This window comes from Notolepis coatsorum, assembly GCF_963971535.1.
Source record: "Notolepis coatsorum genome assembly, chromosome: 17".
In the NCBI taxonomy this organism is placed as follows: Eukaryota; Metazoa; Chordata; class Actinopteri; order Aulopiformes; family Paralepididae; genus Notolepis; species Notolepis coatsorum.
Genome location: NC_140181.1, coordinates 95940703 through 95960705, shown reverse-complemented (window position 1 = coordinate 95960705; position 20003 = coordinate 95940703). Strand labels below are relative to the sequence as shown.

At 44.4% G+C, this 20003-nt stretch overlaps 1 protein-coding gene across 1 annotated transcript in view; it reads right to left on the bottom strand.

Moving 5' to 3' along the window:
• Positions 1-8972: 8972 nt before the first annotated feature.
• The window catches only part of rad21l1 (RAD21 cohesin complex component like 1), a gene marked incomplete at its 3' end in the record, with an annotated part of 61409 nt that continues 50378 nt past the window's right edge, over positions 8973-20003 (bottom strand). The window contains exons 12-15 of the mRNA XM_084333567.1: positions 18397-18548; positions 15781-15891; positions 15123-15197; positions 8973-9161 (exon numbers count right to left, since the gene is read on the bottom strand). Of these exons, the coding sequence (XP_084189693.1) occupies positions 8973-9161; positions 15123-15197; positions 15781-15891; positions 18397-18548 (527 nt within the window). The remainder of the gene's footprint in view (positions 9162-15122; positions 15198-15780; positions 15892-18396; positions 18549-20003) is intronic.

Sequence of the window (20003 nt, the reverse complement as noted above, 5' to 3'; positions counted from 1 at the left end):
GGTCCAGATCAGTTGAACCCGTTGTCCGCCGGGGATGCAGATCTGCTGTTCTGGTACCCTGAGGGACTTGGGCTTTTTTCAGGGGGAAAAATGTCAGGTCGGTCTGGGTGTCACAGGGTTAAGCGCTATGGAGACCCTGGTTGGGTATGTTTTTACTCAGCACTGTCGTCATGGCTTACAGCCATGCCATTCTGTACGCGCTCGATCTCGTCGGATCTCGGCCGCTACACAGGTTGGTCCTGGTTAGTACTTGGTTGGGAGACCGCCGGGGAATACCAGGTACGGTGTGCTTAGGGGCTGGTTCTCCATTATTTTTCGCTCCTCTCTCACGCATGGCGAAGAGGGGCCTGTGGGGGTGGTTTTTTGACCTCCTCTGGTGACCCTGTGCTTCCCGTACCGCCAGGCCCGGTCCGAAGTGATGTTTGCGACCCGTAGGCCTGGGTTAACCCTTTTTGGAAACTGAAACACTTGTACTGCGGTATAGCCGGTGTATACCCGCAGGTGTGTTTTGGAGTTTTTTCTTGAGGGGTTGAAGGAACAACCACCGCATTGGGTAACACCGAGGTGGTTGATTCCCTGGTGTGTTGGAGCAGTGTCAACTCCCGGGTTCACCGTTTGAGGGTGCCCCTGCACGTTCATGACGTCTGCCAATCGTGTCAGCCTTCTCTGCCTCGACCCCTCTGGGTGGGGGTTTTTAAATGGAGGCTTGGTCATGCAACACCGCCAGCTTACGCTCCTTCCGCCGGGGCGGCTGTGTTCAGCTGTCCCCTCTGGCGCCTGTCTCGTCCGCAGTCTCCAGGCTAGGGTTAACAGCCTGTTGCCTGGTTTTTCCCCGGTGCGCTGCCTGCTTCCGTTGGTTAACCTTTTTTGTGTGCTTACGGCCATGCTGACTGCCTGTTCTGCAGGGTCAGTGTGCCAGGCGGTGTACTATTGGGGGGACAGGGCCCGCTCGGCTTACGGCCATACCAACCTGAACACGCCCGATCTCGTCCGATCTCGGAAGCTAAGCAGGTTCTGGCCTGGTTAGTACTTGGATGGGATTCCGCCTGGGAATACCAGGTGCAGTAACTGAGGGGCCTTTGTCCGAATACGCTGGCGATGTGGGGGGCGGGGCACTACGTGCCCACCTGGTGGGGTCTTGATGCTGGCATCATGGACTTCTCCGGGCCCCCATTCTAGGGAGTCCAGTCCTTTTGGTGGGTCTGGGTCTTCATTCGTGCTCCGCTGCTACGGCCTTGCCACGGGGTTGGGTTTGCCCTTGACCCCGTGATTCTGGGGGCAGTAACGAGGTTGTTCCTCCGTTCGTTCCCGGGTGGCATGCGGGTTGTGCGTGTGTGTAGTCGTGGGGTCAAGCCACGGTCTGCTCACCCTGTGCGTTGAGTTGCTTGAGTGCCTCTTCGCACGGTCGGGTCCGTCGCCCTCCCGTGAAGCCCCTAATAGGGGGGGTGCCCGCCATTAGGGTGGGTCGGGGGGGCTCGGCCCTCCCTGTTCTGATGGTTTGTGGGGGGCTGTCAGCGGGGTGTATTTGTCGGCCGTTGGCTCTCGCTCGGCCTCCCTTGTGCAGAGAGCGATGCCGAGCGAGAGCGATACGATACAGAACGTTAGGTTATGACTATAACCAAGTTCTGTTAGTATAGCGACGCTCGGCATCCGACGCCGCTGCAGCCTTTGACCTCGCCTTGTGGCGAAAGCTTGGGAAGGAGGAGAGTGGGTGGCCCCACCCCTGCTTATATGGGTAAGCTGATAGGGGTGTGGTCAGACGAATATTGGGATTAAAGGTACATTGTGGTCTTTATTCAGTGCGCGTGCACGTATGCGAGATAGTGCAGAGAGCGATGCCGAGCGTCGCTATACTAACAGAACTTGGTTATAGTCATAACCTAACGTTCCCGACCGTAGTCAAGAACCAGAATCGACCGACCATCGCAGCCACGATCCCCAACCCTCAAGAGCCCCGAGTCCGGCACCCCAGCGAGTCAGAGCATCATGCCTCTTTAACACCCCGACCCGCCGAGGGCCGGAACCAAGGCCCCCCCCCACCCGAGCCTGTGACCCTACGACACAATCAAAGGGGCCCAGAACACATACATAACCAGTTGAAATAAATTGTCACAAAGTATAAGGAAAATAAAACATTTATTATAAAATGGGCTTCCTGAGGGATGCTCTTATTTGTAAATAAAAGAAAAAGGAGGTTCCGGGGAGATCATATCCATTGGATAGATCTTGGAAAGATCGGAGACCAGAGTTATCGAAGATGTCCCCCAGCGTATGGATGCCTTTATTTTCTTATCTAGGGTACCTAATAGGTTGTTGTCCAATAAGGAGTAAATTGTTATTAAATAGAGGGGAATGTATGTGCCATTTATGGTGGTTAGTACATGCTTTCTGAGTATCACGCCAGGTCTGGATCACATGTGTGATAAGCGGGCCAAATCGTAACTTGCATTGCTTAATTGAAATGTTGGTATACACAATATCTTGCAGTCTATGTGGGGACACCATCTTCTCCTCCAACGGTCGCCAGGACACAGCTGCTTGAGCGTCAAACCAAGTGATCAGAGGTCTCAGAGAGAAAGCTTGAAAATAATATTTAAAGTCTGGAAATGCTAAGCCTCCATCGAGTTTACTTCTTTGGGCAGTTGATCTCTTCAAGCGCGGGCGTTTATTATTCCAAACGAATTTATATGAGGCAGAGTGAAACTTCTGCCAATAACCAACAGGAGGAGGCAACGGGAGCATTGAGCTGATAAAATTAATTCTGGGTAAAATATATATATATATTTTTAAAATCTTTTCCCCCCTCCCTTTTCCTCAGTTTTTCTCCCATCCCAATGTTAGTCGTTATGCCAATTCCCAATCCCCTTCCTGGTCGCTGCGCACCTACCGCCTACAGTCGGTCTGGGAGAGTGGAGGCTATCACATGCTTCCTCCGACATGTGTAGCCAACAGTGGCGGCTCTACCACTAGGGGCGCTCGGGCGCCGCCCCCCCTCAGCTCCTACCCTGGTTATATGAGAGAACAAGAAAAATAAGTTTTTAGTTTTTTGTTTTATAGCCCTATAAATAATATAAACACGTTTAAAATTAATAATATTTACTCATTTTAAGTATGTTTGTGTTTCCAATGCACAATATAACGTTTTCGTTTTCTTGAACAGGAAGTGACTCACCTTTCTTTTTTTGTATTCTTTTTTTGTATTTCTCGGCCCGGGCTAGACGCGATAGCGCTCTGAGTGCGCGTCACGGTTTGATCGCTGTATCACGCGCAGCCAATCAGTGCGTAACGCGTTGTGCGTTGAAATATGACTATTATGTTGGAATCCGGGCGCGATTTGAAGCGGTCTAGCCAGTAGCGTCAAGAATTTCTGTAGCCGCATTTCACGGAGACGCTCTCTGATTGGCCGACGCCAGTATTTTTTTCCGTAGCAGAATTTCAGAGACGATCTCTGATTGGCCGAATCCAATTTCTAATTCTAGCTTATTCCTAGGTTGGTCCTCCGTTGGTGGTAGAGATTTGTGTTGTTGTGAGATGCATGCAGCTGAGCGTGCCGTGACTGCAAGTTCTTTAGACTGTTAAGCTTAGGCACTCTTTCAAAGTTGGTTAAGGTTAGAGTTTGTCTTAGAGCATGGCGATAGAACGCCAGGTAGTTTGCAGTCTGTTCGAGCAGAAATGGACAAAGGAATGAAGTACTTGTGTTGTGTGACCAACTGCTAACAAGCTAACACTTGGCTAACAAGCTATATGGCGGATGCAGTCTGGACACAGTGGACAGTGGTCTGGAATACATCAACAGTGGATTATACACTTTATCAAGGCAAGCCCTGGACGTGTCAACTAAACAGTGAGTCCCCCCCCCCCCCCCCCTCTCTCTCTCTCTCTCTCTCTCTCGGATTGAAAATACGTGGATTATGGCTTGTTCAATATCGTCTATGTTTGAATGAATGAATGAATGAAAACTTTATTAACAGATTGCAGAATGGGTACAATACAGTACGGCTCAATACACACAATTGTTAAGGGGATGCAGACCAGAGAAAGACGTTTGTCTTGTTTACATCAGGGTCCCAGATTTTCGATTCATATCGATAGTTTAATAGCTAGCCTTGGCTCGTTTAACAATATGCAAAATATGTGTACAGCCCTGTACTCATACTGGTTATTCTTGGTATATAATAGGTCTGATTGTGTAACGAATCGATTCCACGTCGCGCTGTGTGTGAGAGAGAGGAGAGAGGGAGAGATCTGCGTGTGTTTGGAGACGGAGCGAGTTTTGTTTCTAACTTTTCTATTTATATATTGTGTTTCAAGTTGTGAATTAGACTATACTTTATTTGACTGGTTGTGTGTTGTTGTAGTAACAGCTGAGCGACTCGTTCATAAGAGCCGATTCATTGCCGTGAGCGTGAGTCGAATCGCTCACGTCTTGCCATGAGTCGGTTGCGTGGTACTGTACATGTTTGCAAAATGTTTGGTATAGCGCTCCTAGTGGCGAAGCATCCACGAGCCGCCACTGGTAGCCAATCAACCGCTTTTCACCTGGCAGCGCGGACTCTCACTGAGAGGGTGTAACGTGTGGAAGGATCACACTACCCCCCTTAGATCCTTTCCTCGCATGAGCAGGCGCCCCGACCGAACTGTAGGAGTCGCTGTTTACAATGACCAGGACCCACCCACCGGCTTTCCCACCCTCTAAAACTGCCAATTGTGTTAGTACGACGGCTGGAAGCAACACTGAACTATCCACACACAAGCACACACACGACACGCACGCTGTGCACGCTCACACACTAGCAGCCACTTTAACATGAGCGGGCACACACTCATGCCGCACACACCCACTTATGGCCAAAAGGAAAGGCCACTTTAAATTAGTATAACAACAGTAACAGTGTATTGCACTACCAAAGCTACCTAGCATGTCCTATATGCTCTGTAAATATTTTTTATGTACAGATACCGAGATGTCACACCATGTTACCTGTTTATTGCACAATGTTGTTTTTATTGGATTCTATTATATGTTGTACCACTGTATTGCACATCGTTGCGGGCAAGACCACCCGCATTTCATTGTATACTTGTATGCCGTGACAAATAAAACTCTTGACTTGACTAAGCATTGCGAACGGAAATATGGCCCCATAATTACTCATGCGATCCGAATATGGCGTGAAACACAAAAGAAATATCCTAACCCACATAAATGGCATAATCATACTCCCTTATTCAATAACAATGCACTCTTGATTGGTAAACGACCTATAAGATTCCCTATATGGAAAAAGCAAGGCATACACTCATTAGGGGATGTTTTTAACAAACAGGGTTTTTGTAGTTATGAAGAAATACGCAAAAAAAATTATCTCACCAAGTCCACACATCTTTTTTACATACAGTTATTGTTATGTTTGAAGTCTCAAGGTGTTCCATTAAATATACCAATTGAACACCACAGATACTACAAATTCTTCTATGAAAGAGAGACATCGAGAGGTTTTGTTTCAGATTTTTATCATCAATTACTAACGTCCTCGTATGAAACCCTCCACCTAGACTCCGTCTGGAGGAGGGATATACCAGACCTGGAAAGTGATTTTGATTGGCAAGAAGCCTGGGCAAATGTTCGACTCACATCAAGGAACCCGGACCATCAACAAATCAATCTTAACTATATTCACAGGACATACTTGACTCCTATAAGACTGAAAAAAATGGGTCTTATACAAGACTCCAAATGCTCCTTATGTACAAATGGGGACGAGGGGACATTTATGCACATGTACTGGGACTGCCCACCAGTTAAGATATTCTGGAAAGAGGTGACCCAGCAATTATCAAATCTCTTAACTTGGAATATACCTGTACACCCCTCTGTATTACTGCTGAATGATGTTTTTGAGTGTGCAGTACATCCACAGCTAAAGAGATTGGTTTTATCGGGTATCACAGTGGCTAAAAAGCTGATAGCATCACGATGGTTCCAACCGGAAAAAATTTGCCGAAAGGTCTGGATTATTACATATCTTGATGTGATCTATCAAGAAATATCTACAGCAAGAATTTTGGGTCTCAATGAATCCAAAATGACATTGTGGTTAGAAGTGGTGGAGAAAATAAAAGCTAGCATATAATGGTAGTGTCTGGTTAGGAGTGAGGGATAATGGATGGATTATCCAATGGGGGGTCCGGGAGGGGGGGGTACGAGCTGGAGCATATGTGTGTAGGTTTTTAGATAACAGGTATTAAGGGTATATCCTGTATAAGACAATTAACTAAATGGTGATTTCATTGGATGTGCACTGTCAACTAATACTTGTATATCTTATCATGTGTTGTCATGTTTGTTTATGTGTTTGTTTAAAAAATAAAATACAAAAAAAAGATATATTTTTTTATTCGAATGTTGATTTAGAATTCGAATGTCAACATTATGATCGAAGCTTCGAAGCATTCGGTACAGCCCTAATAGTGTTAGACCCTGGTGTGTATACTGCAGTGTTAGACCCTGGTGTGTATAGTTAGACCCTGGTGTGTATACTGCAGTGTTAGACCCGTGTGTATAGCATTAGACCCTGGTGTGTATAGTGTTAGACCCTGGTGTGTATACTGCAGTGTTAGACCCTAGTGTGTATAGTGTTAGACCCTGGTGTGTATACTGCAGTGTTAGACCCTAGTGTGTATAGTGTTAGACCCTGGTGTGTATAGTGTTAGACCCTGGTGTGTATAGTGTTAGACCCTGGTGTGTATACCCAGCTACACCCTGGTGTGTATAGTGTTAGACCCTGGTGTGTATAGTGTTAGACCCTGGTGTGTATACCCAGCTAGACCCTGGTGTGTATAGTGTTAGACCCTGGTGTGTATACCCAGCTACACCCTGGTGTGTATAGTGTTAGACCCTGGTGTGTATACCCAGCTAGACCCAAGATTAATTGCCATGTGGTGGAGCAACAAATAACTCACTGTGAGGCATCAGCTCAGTTGGAACAAAAAGGGGAGGGGTTTATTTGACTCCCTTTTTACTTTACTTTTATTACATACACAGAGGTTGGTCTGTGAAACATTCCTTTTTACAACAGAGTTCCATAAAGCTGCCGTGACGGCAGGTGGGTCATGTGAGGAGGAGTCCACAAGGCAACACAGCCGGCTGTAATGCAGATGCCTTCTAGCCACTACTGTCCTGTCTTTGGCAACACTAACATCAGTACTGCACCGGCAACTAACATTAGTGCAACTAGCTAAGGTTAGTAGGTGTGGTCCATGCAGACTGGAGGGTAATGTGGCTAGAAGACGTCTACATCACAGCTGGACTAATGACCCACCTGAACTCTGACCTGAACTCTGCCACTGAGAGCACGCGGCTCAACACGCTCAACATAATGAACACAAGTCAACAACAAGAGTACTTAAACAGGAACACCAGAAGATTTGCAGTTTTGAACTGTTACACTTAAGGCATATAATTCAGTTCGAGTTACTTTCTAGAGACGGATGTACAAGTCTATGGAGAATGAAAGCTCTCAAGGATGGGAATGTTGAACATAAGTGATTTTCTGAATATCAAGGTTAAATCTTCTGGTTTTGAACCGACAGTACAACTATAATATAAAGCTTATTTAGATGTTAAAAGGTCAAATGAACATTGTATGCATGTTGAAATGAACTCCCTTTCATTTCTATTGGCTATGGATCAGTATGACATCGTAGATCTGAAAGAGCTGCGTTATGTTAAGGCTCTAAGAATGTTCCCATTTTACGTCTCAAGAACACAACTGTAAAACATCCAACTTGTAAGAAACCTACTGTATGTCCTCAGCATCAAATTGACACAGAGAACACCATTCCGTGTTTTGTTTTAAAGCAGGGGAACGCAACAAATGCACCGCTCTCTCCCTAACCCTTCAATGACAAACCAGCGACTTCGGGTTCCTGAGAAGCGCTTTATAAATACAATAAATTATTATTATTATTATTAAACCTAAATTTGATGGGGTCCACAAAATGAGTGAATCATTTGAAGTGAAATCACAAAATCAAGGGTTCTCTCTAATTTCTAACTTTAGGAGAGAGTAGCACATGGTCACAAATATTACCTTCCCTTTCATTCCACCTTTCAAGAGAAAGCATCTACTCCAGTGTTGCAGATTCAATCACAGACGGCCAAAAGCTTTGTAAATGTCACTTACATTTGATCTTTTAAGAACAGCCCGGGAGGTGAATAGCCAAGTTGAACGTTTTTTTATGCCAAAATCGGGGGCAACATCAGGAGACAGTTCCTCTCTGTGCTCCATAGCTGAGGAAAAGTGCCAAGGAAGACCACGAAAGTGCTTGTATGTAAAACACTGTACACGCAGTTACTCTTTAAATACAAAGTGGTTTTAGTGATATTATCTTCCAGCAGTTCTTTTTTTTTTTAATCTTTCTTCCCCTCCTTTTTCCCGATTTTTCTCCCATCCCACCCTTCCTGGTTGTTGCGTACTTTCCCCTACTGTTGGTCCGGGAGACCGGAGACTGTCACATGCTTTCCTCCGACGCATGTGCAGCCTGGGGCAGGCCAACCTGGCCGCGCAGGTTCTCACCGGGGAGAGTGTAGCGTGTGGGAGGCCACACTATCTCTCCTCAGTTCCAACCCTCGCTGAGCAGGCGCCCCGACCGAACTGTAGGGGTCGCTGTCCACAACGCCCAGGACCCACCCTTCAGCTTTCCCACCCCCTGATACAGCCAATTGTATCAGTGTGAGAGGCCAGCCAAGCTGATAGCAACGCCGGGAGCTGGATTCGAACAGGCGAATCCTAGTGTCTCCCGGTGTTGGTGACGAACGTAATCTCCGTGCGCCACCTGCCCCCCCCCGTTCCAGCAGTTCTTAATATTTTCAGCGCAGGATCCAAGATGGAACAAATGTAATTTTGGCCTGGGATCTAAGTTCATGACCCATTTTGGGTTTAAAAAAAAAAACACTGTTCTATTCTGTTCTACGGATCGTGGAACCGAGGTCCAGGAGTGACAACGATGTCACCGTAGGGCGTGTTCTGGTGCAGTTCGAGGGCCTCTTGTTTCTTCAGGACCAGGAGAGAGAAGAAGGTGGCCGCTGTCTGCGAGCGAGTGCTCCCCTCACATAACGCCCCCAGGGTGAACGTAGTGTTGCTGCTGTTGCTCTGGATCTATAGGACACAGTGACACAAACAGAGTTTCATTTCCCACCATCATCATCCCTCAATCCTGCTCTAAGCACGTTCATCCTTCAATTCCCGTCCACAATGGCCATCTCAAATCAGACCAGAAGAACAGTTTTTTTTCTTTCTCTGGACTGCAGGACAACACTCCCATCAACATGGTTGTTAAAGCTCAGGTTTTTGTGGGGTTAAAGGTCCCCTGTCTTATAAATGGCCTTTCCAGTGTTTATCATTGTTTTCTAGCAATGGGGGTTTGTATCAATGGGGTCTGTGTCTTACTCTCTAATTCTCATTTTGGCGGATTGCTCCAATTCAGTTGAGACAATATCCTCCCCCAGTGAACTAAGCCATTCTGATTTGACTCGCTATCCCACGTAGCAAGGAGCTGATCTGCATAACTAACGCCCCCCTTCGAGCCCAGCTCTCGGCGTTGCTACCAGCTTGGCTGGTCGTTCATACTAATACAATTGGCAGTATTAGGGGGTGGGAAGCTGGTGGGTGGGGATCGGACATTGTGGACAACGAGTCCTACAGGTCGGTTGGTGCGCCTGCGCAGTAGAATCAGGAAGCGACGGGGGCGGCGTGTCCCTCCCACGCAGACCCTCGCCGCTGTGCAGGTGAAAAGATGCGACGGCTGCCTCCTCGTGTACCGGAGGGGACACGTGATGCAAGGCTTCGTCCACATTGCAGCCGGCTTGTGGGAGGCATGGCCTAACAACGTTCGAGGGTAGAATTGGACAATACGAAATTGGGGAAGGGAGAAAAATAGAAAATGGGGAGAAAAAGTAGATAAAAAAAAAAAAAAACGAACGCCCCCTCTATGGTTGTAGCCACACTCAACCATTCGCTCAACAACAGAGCAAGTGGAAATACTGACACTTCCTCAAACGGGTTGATGTGGCGCGGGTGCCGACAGAGAGAGCAGAGAACGAGCGAGCGAGAGAGAGATAGAGAGGGAGAGAGAGAGAGAGAGAGAGAGAGAGGGACACAGAGCACCCCACACACACTCCCGACCGCACGCAGGGAAACACACACACGCAGTCGGGAGCACTCGCATATCACTGTCAACCTGCTGCAAAATATCATTCCGATCCGTGCAATAATATTCACAGGGGTATATATTGTCATTTGAAACAAGTTAGCAATGCATTGTCCCATGGGATTATGCCCCCCCGCGGCGAAATTAATTAGTATCCCCCTCAATCTCTCTAAAAAAAAATGCTGCTTTAGAGTACTTGATTAGAAATACAAAACAATGAAAAAAAACGTACAGATGTGTTCCATAGACTCACAGGAATTGTGTAAGATTGCCCAAATAGTGAAAGGAATAGCAAAACATGGGACCTTTAAGTAAAAAGACAGATTGTTCCAATTGGAAAATAGAGGAATTACCCATCTACCCAATTTATAACCAATTCCCTCCTGGTCAGTGCACTACCCTACTGTCAGTCTGGGGAGGGTGTAGACGACCACATGCCTCGCCGATACATGTGGAATCGGACTCTGGTATACGGTTCGTTTGAGATGTGAAAGCGACTGCACCGAAAGCAGGAAAAGTATCTGCACCTATTCAAGATACTGTCTGCAAGATACTTTCCAAAAGCCAAAAGCAGTGTACTGTATGGAAGGTATCGTTAAAAAGAATAGCATTCTGCAAGAAAACAACACGTTTCAGATAGGTTTTGCGTTTCAGCCATCGATATGTTTCCTGATGTGTGATTTTACATCATAACGTCATTATTTCCGCAGCTGCTAAGTTCAAAATAGCCAAATAATGTTGTGATACTAAACAAATACCAATACCAGGGTTCCCACAGACATTTCAAAATGAATTTCAAGGACTTTCAAATACTTTTCCAAGCACTGTTTTATTTAAAAGGGCATTTAAAAGGATACAATTCACTTTTAGAAAAATCGGATTCAATATTTATGGATTAAACCAATTTCCAACAATTAGTTACACTTTAAATAAAATATTAAGTATTTCTTTTTTTTATCCACTTTTTCTCCCATTTTCAATTTTTCTCCCATCACAATTTGATATCATCCAATTCAACCCTCCCCTGTCTCGAACGCTGTTTCTTGCCTCCCACAAGCCGGCTGCAATGTGGACTAAGTCATACATAGCACGAGTCCCCTCCGATACTCGAGGTAACAGCAGTCGCATCTTTTCACCTGCGCGGCGCGATCTTTCAGCGTCAGGGGTCTGCGCTTTGGAGGGGCGCCGCCCCCATCGCTTCCTGATTCTACTGCGCAGGCGCACCAACCGACCTGTAGGAGTCGCTGTCAACAACGCCCGATCCCCACCCATCAGTTTCCCACCCCCTAATACTGCCAATGTGTATTAGTACGGACGACCAGCTAAACTGAAAGCAATGTGGAGCGCTGGGCTCGAACAGGCGAACCCAGCGTCTCCAGTATTCGTGGTGAGTGCCTTGCCCACTGCACCACGTAGCCGCCATAAAAATTAAGTATTTCTTGATTAAAATTATTTTTTTCTCATGAATGAACAAAACATTCAATGAGAATGGTTGATTTGAATTTCAATTACCTAAAAGGTACACATTGGGCGCCATGGGTTATATCCATCAATATAGCCAGTCTGCCACCGTTGAAAGCCTATGGAGATGTTTACCTTCTTTGCAGGGCTATAACTTTTTAATCTATATTGACATTACTATGGCCCATTCAACATCGATTATCTATCATTCAGGATGTGGGAACGTTATATTTTTTCATTCATACATTGTTGTTACTAGCGTCGAGAATATAAGTATGTTTTTAATCTTTTCTGCTGTAATTCCAAAAACAGTAGTTATGGCCACCGTAAATGCCCAAAACCCCCACCAACTCCTAATAGACAGTCTGCTCCCCACCGCATGTATATATTCCCTCCCCGCCGTATGTATATTTCCCTCCCACCCACCCACCCCCTCCTAATGTACAGTCCCCCCTCCCCATCATATGTATATACTCTGTCAGGATCTAGGGGTAACAGTACTGTATATTTGAATACCGCTTATGTCACAAATGTATCAGTTAGGGGTGGACAGTATGGTCTAAAATTTATATCACGGTATAATTTGAAGCATAGACGGTAACGGTATATATCACGGTATCATCGTTTTTGATAAAAAAAATTTTTATTTAATTTTATATATATATATATTTTTTTATAAAATATATATATTATATAATTAGACTTGTACTTGTATTATCTGCGAGACATCGCCACCACGCAACAAGCTCCACTGTCTGTGTGTACTCTAGTAGCCTCCAGCTACGGCCAGGATTCCCCGGAGCTGCACCTGGACCTATACTCGAGTAGCCTCGAGCAGAGCTACGGCCAGGATTCTCCGGCGCTGCACCTGGACCCTATTGCTATAACGTTACTTAACTGTGCTCAGCAAGCCCTCAGCTCGAATACGCATCGAATCAGTGTTATAAGACATTGATATCAGGAGCCATCTGTAGCTACTGCTAGCCGGATATATAACGTTAATACAACGCCTCAGTGAATTATTTAGTTCAATGGGACATTTCGTTTTGAACGGTGAACTAACTTGCGCTAACGTGAGCTAACAGGTAGCATACACGTCTCTGCTAGACTTTGTGGAGCGTTTGTTGATGTCAGGAGCTATCGGTAGCTGGCCGACTAGATACCGTTCGGTTAGACAATGCCTCATCATGTATTAAACTAAAAGTGAATAGTTGACTGGGTCATTTTGTAACGGTAGCTAAGCTAACGTTAGCTCAGGGAGACGCTGCCGTCCTCCCGACAGCTCCCGTCCCGTCCCACTAGACTACTAGACCCGTGTTTACATGCGTGCGGTAGGGGCTGGCACGCCCACTGCGTGAAGCCTCCTAAATAACTTTTTCCAGTTCGCACATATCTATTATCTATGACTAATTCTATCTATTTTTAGGGGCAAATGCGAGTGAAATACTTGCGCTGTGGTTACATGACGTCATTGCTATTTTAGAGCTGCCCTACCGGTTACACGGTATAGTCAAAATCCATACCGTAGAGCAAATTCATACCGTTTATACCGTATACCGTTTATACCGTCCACCCCTAGTATCAGTACTAAATACCTATATGTCCCTATGCCATAAATGTCATGTATGTTGTGTATGTCATAAATGTCTATATGAATTGAAAATGGGGGACCCTGATGGAAACAAGACAAACGTCTTTCTCAGGTATGCATCCCCTTAACAATTGTATGTATTGAGCCGTACTGTATTGTACCCATTCTGCAATCTGTTAAATAAAGTTTTCATTCATTCATTCATTCATTCATTCATTCATAGGCCCTGAAGCATATATAGATTATCGATTGGCGTTTCTTTCCTATACACACTATATTAAAAAATTCAAATGTATATGATCGGTATACATTATGCTTCATCATGCGTGAAGGAAAGGGGGGGGGGGGGTCGTTTATAATTCCTTGATCGTCAGTAACGGCTTTATTTACTATGTGTTGATACGTTGATCAGATGGTTTGCAGTGAAATGAATAAACAATCGGGCTGAAAATAACGTTAAGTGTCCTCTTACCGTGCGCTAGTGTTGTCAAAAATATAGAAAAATCGATTCTGAATATTTAAAGCGGTTTCGATACTCATTTCCCGAAATATCGATATTTAATTATTCATAATTTTTATTTTTAATAAAAAAAATTAAGGAAGTTGCATTGTTCATTTCAATACCTGTAATAGTACAGTAGTCCACACACACACACACACATGTGCATTCAGTTAAGTCGGAATATGACTGTAATAACAGTTCAGTTTGTCAGGTACATGCAACACAGATTACAGTGTTTACATCGGTCTGCTTGAGAAAATACCATGTTCTGCAATAAAAATTATTGAAGTGAGATGAACAGTTATTTTTAAATGTGTGATCTAAAGATAAACAAAGGGTTTTAAAAGTGTTATATTTATCTTCTCTTATAGTACCAGAGAGAAGCTGAGGAGAATCAACCAGCAACAAAAGCAAAATGTTAAAATATATATATATATATATATATTTTTTTTGTATCGAAAATATCGATACTTTTCAAGGTATCGTATCGAAGTCGAAATTCCAGTATCGTGACAACACTACCGTGCGCTGATGAGACTGGAGGAGAAAGATCCCAATTATTTGACGCCGATCTCCTACATCCATTTCCGGTTTGTATGGCGCAATAAATGCCAAAATCATATCGATTATTAAGTTTAGAAAGCGATCCAAATGCACAATAGTGTTTGTCTGGAGTCCCGTAACAAGATGTGACTGCCGGAGGGATTTCCTCGACGCACCGATCGGCCCTTCCGGTTTTGGCGAGAGTGTAACTCGCCCGACCATCCACCAGGCGGCGGTATTGAGGCGTTGCAATCTCATACAGGGTCCCGCTGGAGTCCGGAGGTTGGCTGGATGAATTATGAATGCCATGGCGAAAAAATTAAATATTGATCCCAAAAATGGCGTACGCCGTTGTTGGCGTTCAACGCATGGCGGGCAAAAACGGCATAAGTCGTTTTTGGCGACCAATGTGTTAAGCACCTTGTTAAAAAATGGGCTGTTTTCAAGGAATTCCAGGCCTTGACTTATTTTTTGTCAAAAATCAAGCACTTTAAGCACTTCAACTTGTGCGAACCCTGAATACCTTTCACCTGAGGGCGAGGAGTTTCATTTGGAGAACGTAACACGTGTGGAGGTTCACGTTATCTCTCCAGATCACCTCCCCGTCGAACTGGCCGACCTGTAGGAGTCGCTATAGTAACGACCAGGACTCATACACCCCACGGCCTCCCACCCACCCCAACACTGCCAATTGTTCTGGGTCTCTGCAGGCAGGTAGGCAAGTGCTTCGACCTCTACCCTCGCCAGACACCCAGAGGAAAACCTTCTGTCTATCATGAATGATACCTGACCATATATCCTCAGGGTCCTTACTTGGAGAATATGTAGAAGCTTGTGCGCTCGGCTGGTTATACTCCTCTCCTCGACGTCCTGGCTGTCCAGCATTGACTGCAGTTTAGGAAAAGGGACCACATCCCAGGGTCAGTAGCACGCTAGATATACATCTCAATACATTAGAATATCGAGGAAAAAGTTAATTTATTTCAGTAATTCAATTCAAAAAGTGAAAATCGTATATTATATAGATTCATTACACAGAGTGAAATATTTCAAGCCTTTATTTCTTTCAATTTTGACTCACAGGTTACAGCTAATGAAAACCCCAAATTCAGTATCTGAGAAATTTTTAACATTACATAAAACCAATAACAAATATATATATATATATATATTACAGAAATGTCGGCCTACTGGAAAGTATAATATACTTAATTTGAAATATTTTGTACTCAACACTTTTGCATGAATCAATGCGTTGTGGCATGGAGGCAACCAATATACTATTTCCTCAATATTCTAATTTATTGAGATGCACCTGTTTGTACTTGTGTCATAGATAGGTGTGCGTGTGTGTGTGTGTGTGTGTGTGTGTGTGTGTGTGTGTGTGTGTGTGTGTGTGTGTGTGTGTGTGTGTGTGTGTGTGTGTGTGTGTGTGTGTGTGTGTGTGTGTGAGATAGAGAGCTCCAAGCACCTGGGTGTGTATGATAGTTGACGGAGTCCAACTCTCCAAGCCTGAGGGATGGACACACATGGAAACCTCTGATGGAAGTTCCGCGAGCGAGAAGTCCGTCCTGTTGTCACTCTGAGAGAGGAGGATGGAAATACAAAATAAGAGCTGAAGAAGTAGAACATAATTATCAATCATTATTACATGGCGTTTTAACATTCGCCAAAATGCTTGATTGTGATTGGTCAATAGCGCTCGGTTGCCCCTGACAGCAGTGAATTATTTCTCGATAACTGACCGCTGCCATGGGCAACGCGCAATAATCACCGCTGATACGGGTAACAGAGCGCTATTGACCAATCACAATCAAGCATTTTGATTGCAGTCACGAAAGCTAAGCATTACCATTATGCACAGCTGCACTCATCAGTGCAATCAAGTCCAAACCTGCGATGACAGCAGAGCCACAGAACAACTGCGTTTGCATTTGATCTCGTCTTGTCGATGGTGTAAAATGAATTAGGTATATTGTTAGTAAGTTAGCCATGTAATAAGCGGGATAATGTATAGCTATACTCGGTCATTGTCGCAAAATAATTTACCTTCACTGCGTTTAGAACACCTCTGCGCGGCGCCTCTGTGTTCTAAACTCCGTGTCGGTCAATTATTTTGCGACAATGACCGAGTATAGCTATACATTATCCCTTACTTAACTCATTGGCTGCCGGGGATTAGCCTTATCCTGTGGTAGCTACTGCCACTGTAAACGATGGGAGTTAGTCACCTTGTTTGTAGAGCTAAATCTATATTCTATATTATAGCCATGGATACAATACTATAGTCATTTGACATTGAGTTTCTTCCGATGCAAAAAAAGAGATAATTTTTCCATCCATATGTTCCCGTGTTATACTGTGGTGGTATGGTTTTAGAGCGGTCTAGGGTAATTCATGAAATGCTTAGTTATGGCAGTATACGTAGATTCCATTGTACACGTTGCCATGTCTTACCTGTATACGCTATTATCCCGAAATAAAATCTAGATCATAGCTATTATGTTCCATCATGAATGCATGAAAGGGGGGGCGTCGTTTTCGGATTATTTGATTGTCAGTAATGGCATTTGCATTGAACACTAAAAACGGTTATCAGCCCGATCGGTGTAAAAGCATTGCAGGATCAAGCTAAAATTGACGTCAAATCACCCTTACCTGTGGCCGGGAATAATCCAAAAAGAATATTCCAATTTCTTGATCGCCATCTGGTAGATCCAATGTCCATTTGCTCGATGGCATAATCCACCATAACAAAGGGATCGGGCATATTTGACGGGCTTCAATGTAACCGGCAGAACCGCTCGCCTCGCCCGAGAAGGAAAAATGAAACCCGAGACCTGGGGCCATCCCACAGCTCAGGATACAATGTTAGAAAGGGTGCTCGATACCGACGTCTAGCGTGATGCGGCCGGTATTGCACCTAGGCATTCTCAATGCGATTCTCAATGTTAACCCCGAGTCAGTGGGCCTGTAATGAATAGAAATATCGAATAAAAGAAATAACGATCAAATAATATATATATACGTGGTTGCCGTTTAACACTTTGAGCGCCACGCCTGGTTTTCCGTTTTACCGCTTGAATGCCACCATCGGCGCCAATGTTAACGTTAATATCGCCTAATCTATGTTTTAAATTATGGCTATGTGTCTAATCTGCCCATCGCATTATCAAAGACTATTTTCCAGTCAGTGCTGTGAAGGCAGATTGTTTTTTTATCGCGTCGTTTCCGTTTCAGAGCAGTTAGAAAAGCCCCCGTTTTGATATAAAAAACAGCTAATTCTGGAGCATTCTATGAAAATCGTCTTTTAGTGGAATATTCCACAACGTTGATATTCGTCTGCCTTTTTATGAATCGTTTTCAAATAAACGCTAGATGATCAATATTATACGTGCACGCAAGCACATTACGGCCGCGCACTGATAATCGCTCCGTTGATTTCCTCACAGACTTTTACAGTGAAACCGAAAGAAGACATTTCACAAAACAGCTTATAACTTCATCAAACTTACTCCGATTATCCTACCACTGATAACATAGAGTCCTTACCTGACATCAGATGGTATCCAACTGGTATATTCCAATTCCTGATCACCATTCGAAAAAATCGATACGTGTATGGATCCAACGCGACACTGTAGATCTCCATGATCCGCGGGGATCTGAGGCTCCAGAATGAACTGTGGTAACCCCGGCTGGATCAGTGAACTGGAAAATGTGGAGTACCGGATTTTTTTCCCCATTCATTTTCATTGAGTCCATTCCAAACTCACTTATGTCATCTGGGAGACGACAGGGGGCGCTTTTTTCCACAGTGATCACCGGCGCAGCTCGGCTATACTCGGGTAGGCTCGGGTGATGCAATAATTTTTCAGATCACAAAAAAAAAAAAAGATTAATAATTCCGAGAAATCTCGTGAGTGGCACGCAACCACCTATAAAAAAACCAGAGAAATCTCGTGAGTGGCACGGAAAGTGTTAACAGTTGTCGGACAAACACGTATATAAGCGTTGTCGCCGTCCAATGAGTTAAAGGAGAACTGATCTGCATCGTGTCGACGTGTCTGACGCCGGACATGCTTACATCGCATGGTGGCTGCACAGAGCTCTCCTCCTCATCCTTCCTGTGATGAAGGGGAGACAGCTCAGCATTGTGATTCACTTGCTGGGGTTTCGCCGACTCATGTAGGATACTGAGGTCATCTGTGCTGAGGACACCGGCATCCCTCTGAACTGCTATAGGGAGACACAGTTCAGGACTTATGTAATGCAGGCAATTAAAGGGACGATTCCAGTTCAGGCCTTATGTAAATGCAGGCAATTAAAAAGATGATTGCAGTTCCATCTCAACCCTGGGGTGGCCAGCAGGCTCACCATCATGCCACGGCTCATGCAATATAATCACAGCATAGTCGTTTTGCATCTGGCTTAAAGGTGCTATAGATACCATTTTTATGTAATCATTTAAAAATAATAATAAACAGGTTTTTAGAAAGGTACGGAATAAAAGTACCCCCCGCCCCCCAAAATAAATAAAGAGTTATTGATTGATGAACTGATCCAAACATCCAAAATGAATGTTGTTGCGTGCATGTATCCCCTCCCTACTTCACAGTTCCCCATGTGGAACGCACCCAATTGGATAAATAACATGCTGGTGCTCTAGTAGTGCAACATCTAGTGCCTAAATGTTATCTAGAACACCTTTAAATAAAATTAATTTATTTTATTGTCTTTTCTTTATTTCTATTATTTTCACTTAAATATTTTATTATTATTTGTATCATTATTTTACGTTGTTTTTATAATTTTATTTATTTGTCTTTTATGTCTTATTTATTAACCCTTTAATCGCCAAGGACGACTTAACACGTCATTCTCCGCCATGCGTAATCTGCCAATGACGTTTTACAGCGTCTTTGAGATCAATATTTCAAAAATCTGTCATGGCAATCATATTTCACCCACGGAGACTTGAGACTTGCTGTTGATCTCCTCTCAACTCTCCAACGGTTCAAGACCGCCATCTGGTGGCCGATCGGCGAATCGCCAAAACCGGAAGTGACGCGCCGGAAGTGGTGCTCACCCATATTTCGTCTGGCCACTCGCTATCGCTAGCGGGACTCCAGCTCGACACACTGGATAGCGATCCGTTGCCAATAACTCAATAAACAACATGATTTGGACGTATATAGCATTATACAACCTGGAAATGGATCACATATAACAACATCCCATAATAGCGATCTTTCTGCTCCACGCTGATCACACAACGGTCAGAGGAAGCTGCGGTAAGTTTCAGCGTGTTTGATTATTATTATCCGTATAATCTGCTCTGATATATATATATATCGCCCATACTACATGAATCATTTAACGTCGGCCACGGACTTATAACCCCCCCCCCCCCCCTCCGGTCACCAGCAGATGATGAGGCATGACGCTTAGGACCTTGTACAATTGACATTTTTTATCTGACGTCAATCGGTATCAAACTACATTTGATGATCTAATATATGTATTTGTGGCTATAACTCATGGTCTATGGAATGCTGCAGAAAACGATAAAAACATATTTATACTTTAGACCATATTTTAGTATGAATGTGTGAATGAAAAAGTAGAACGTTGCTACATCCTAAACGATAGATACTTGACGTTCGTATGGGCCATAGTAATGTCAATTTAGCA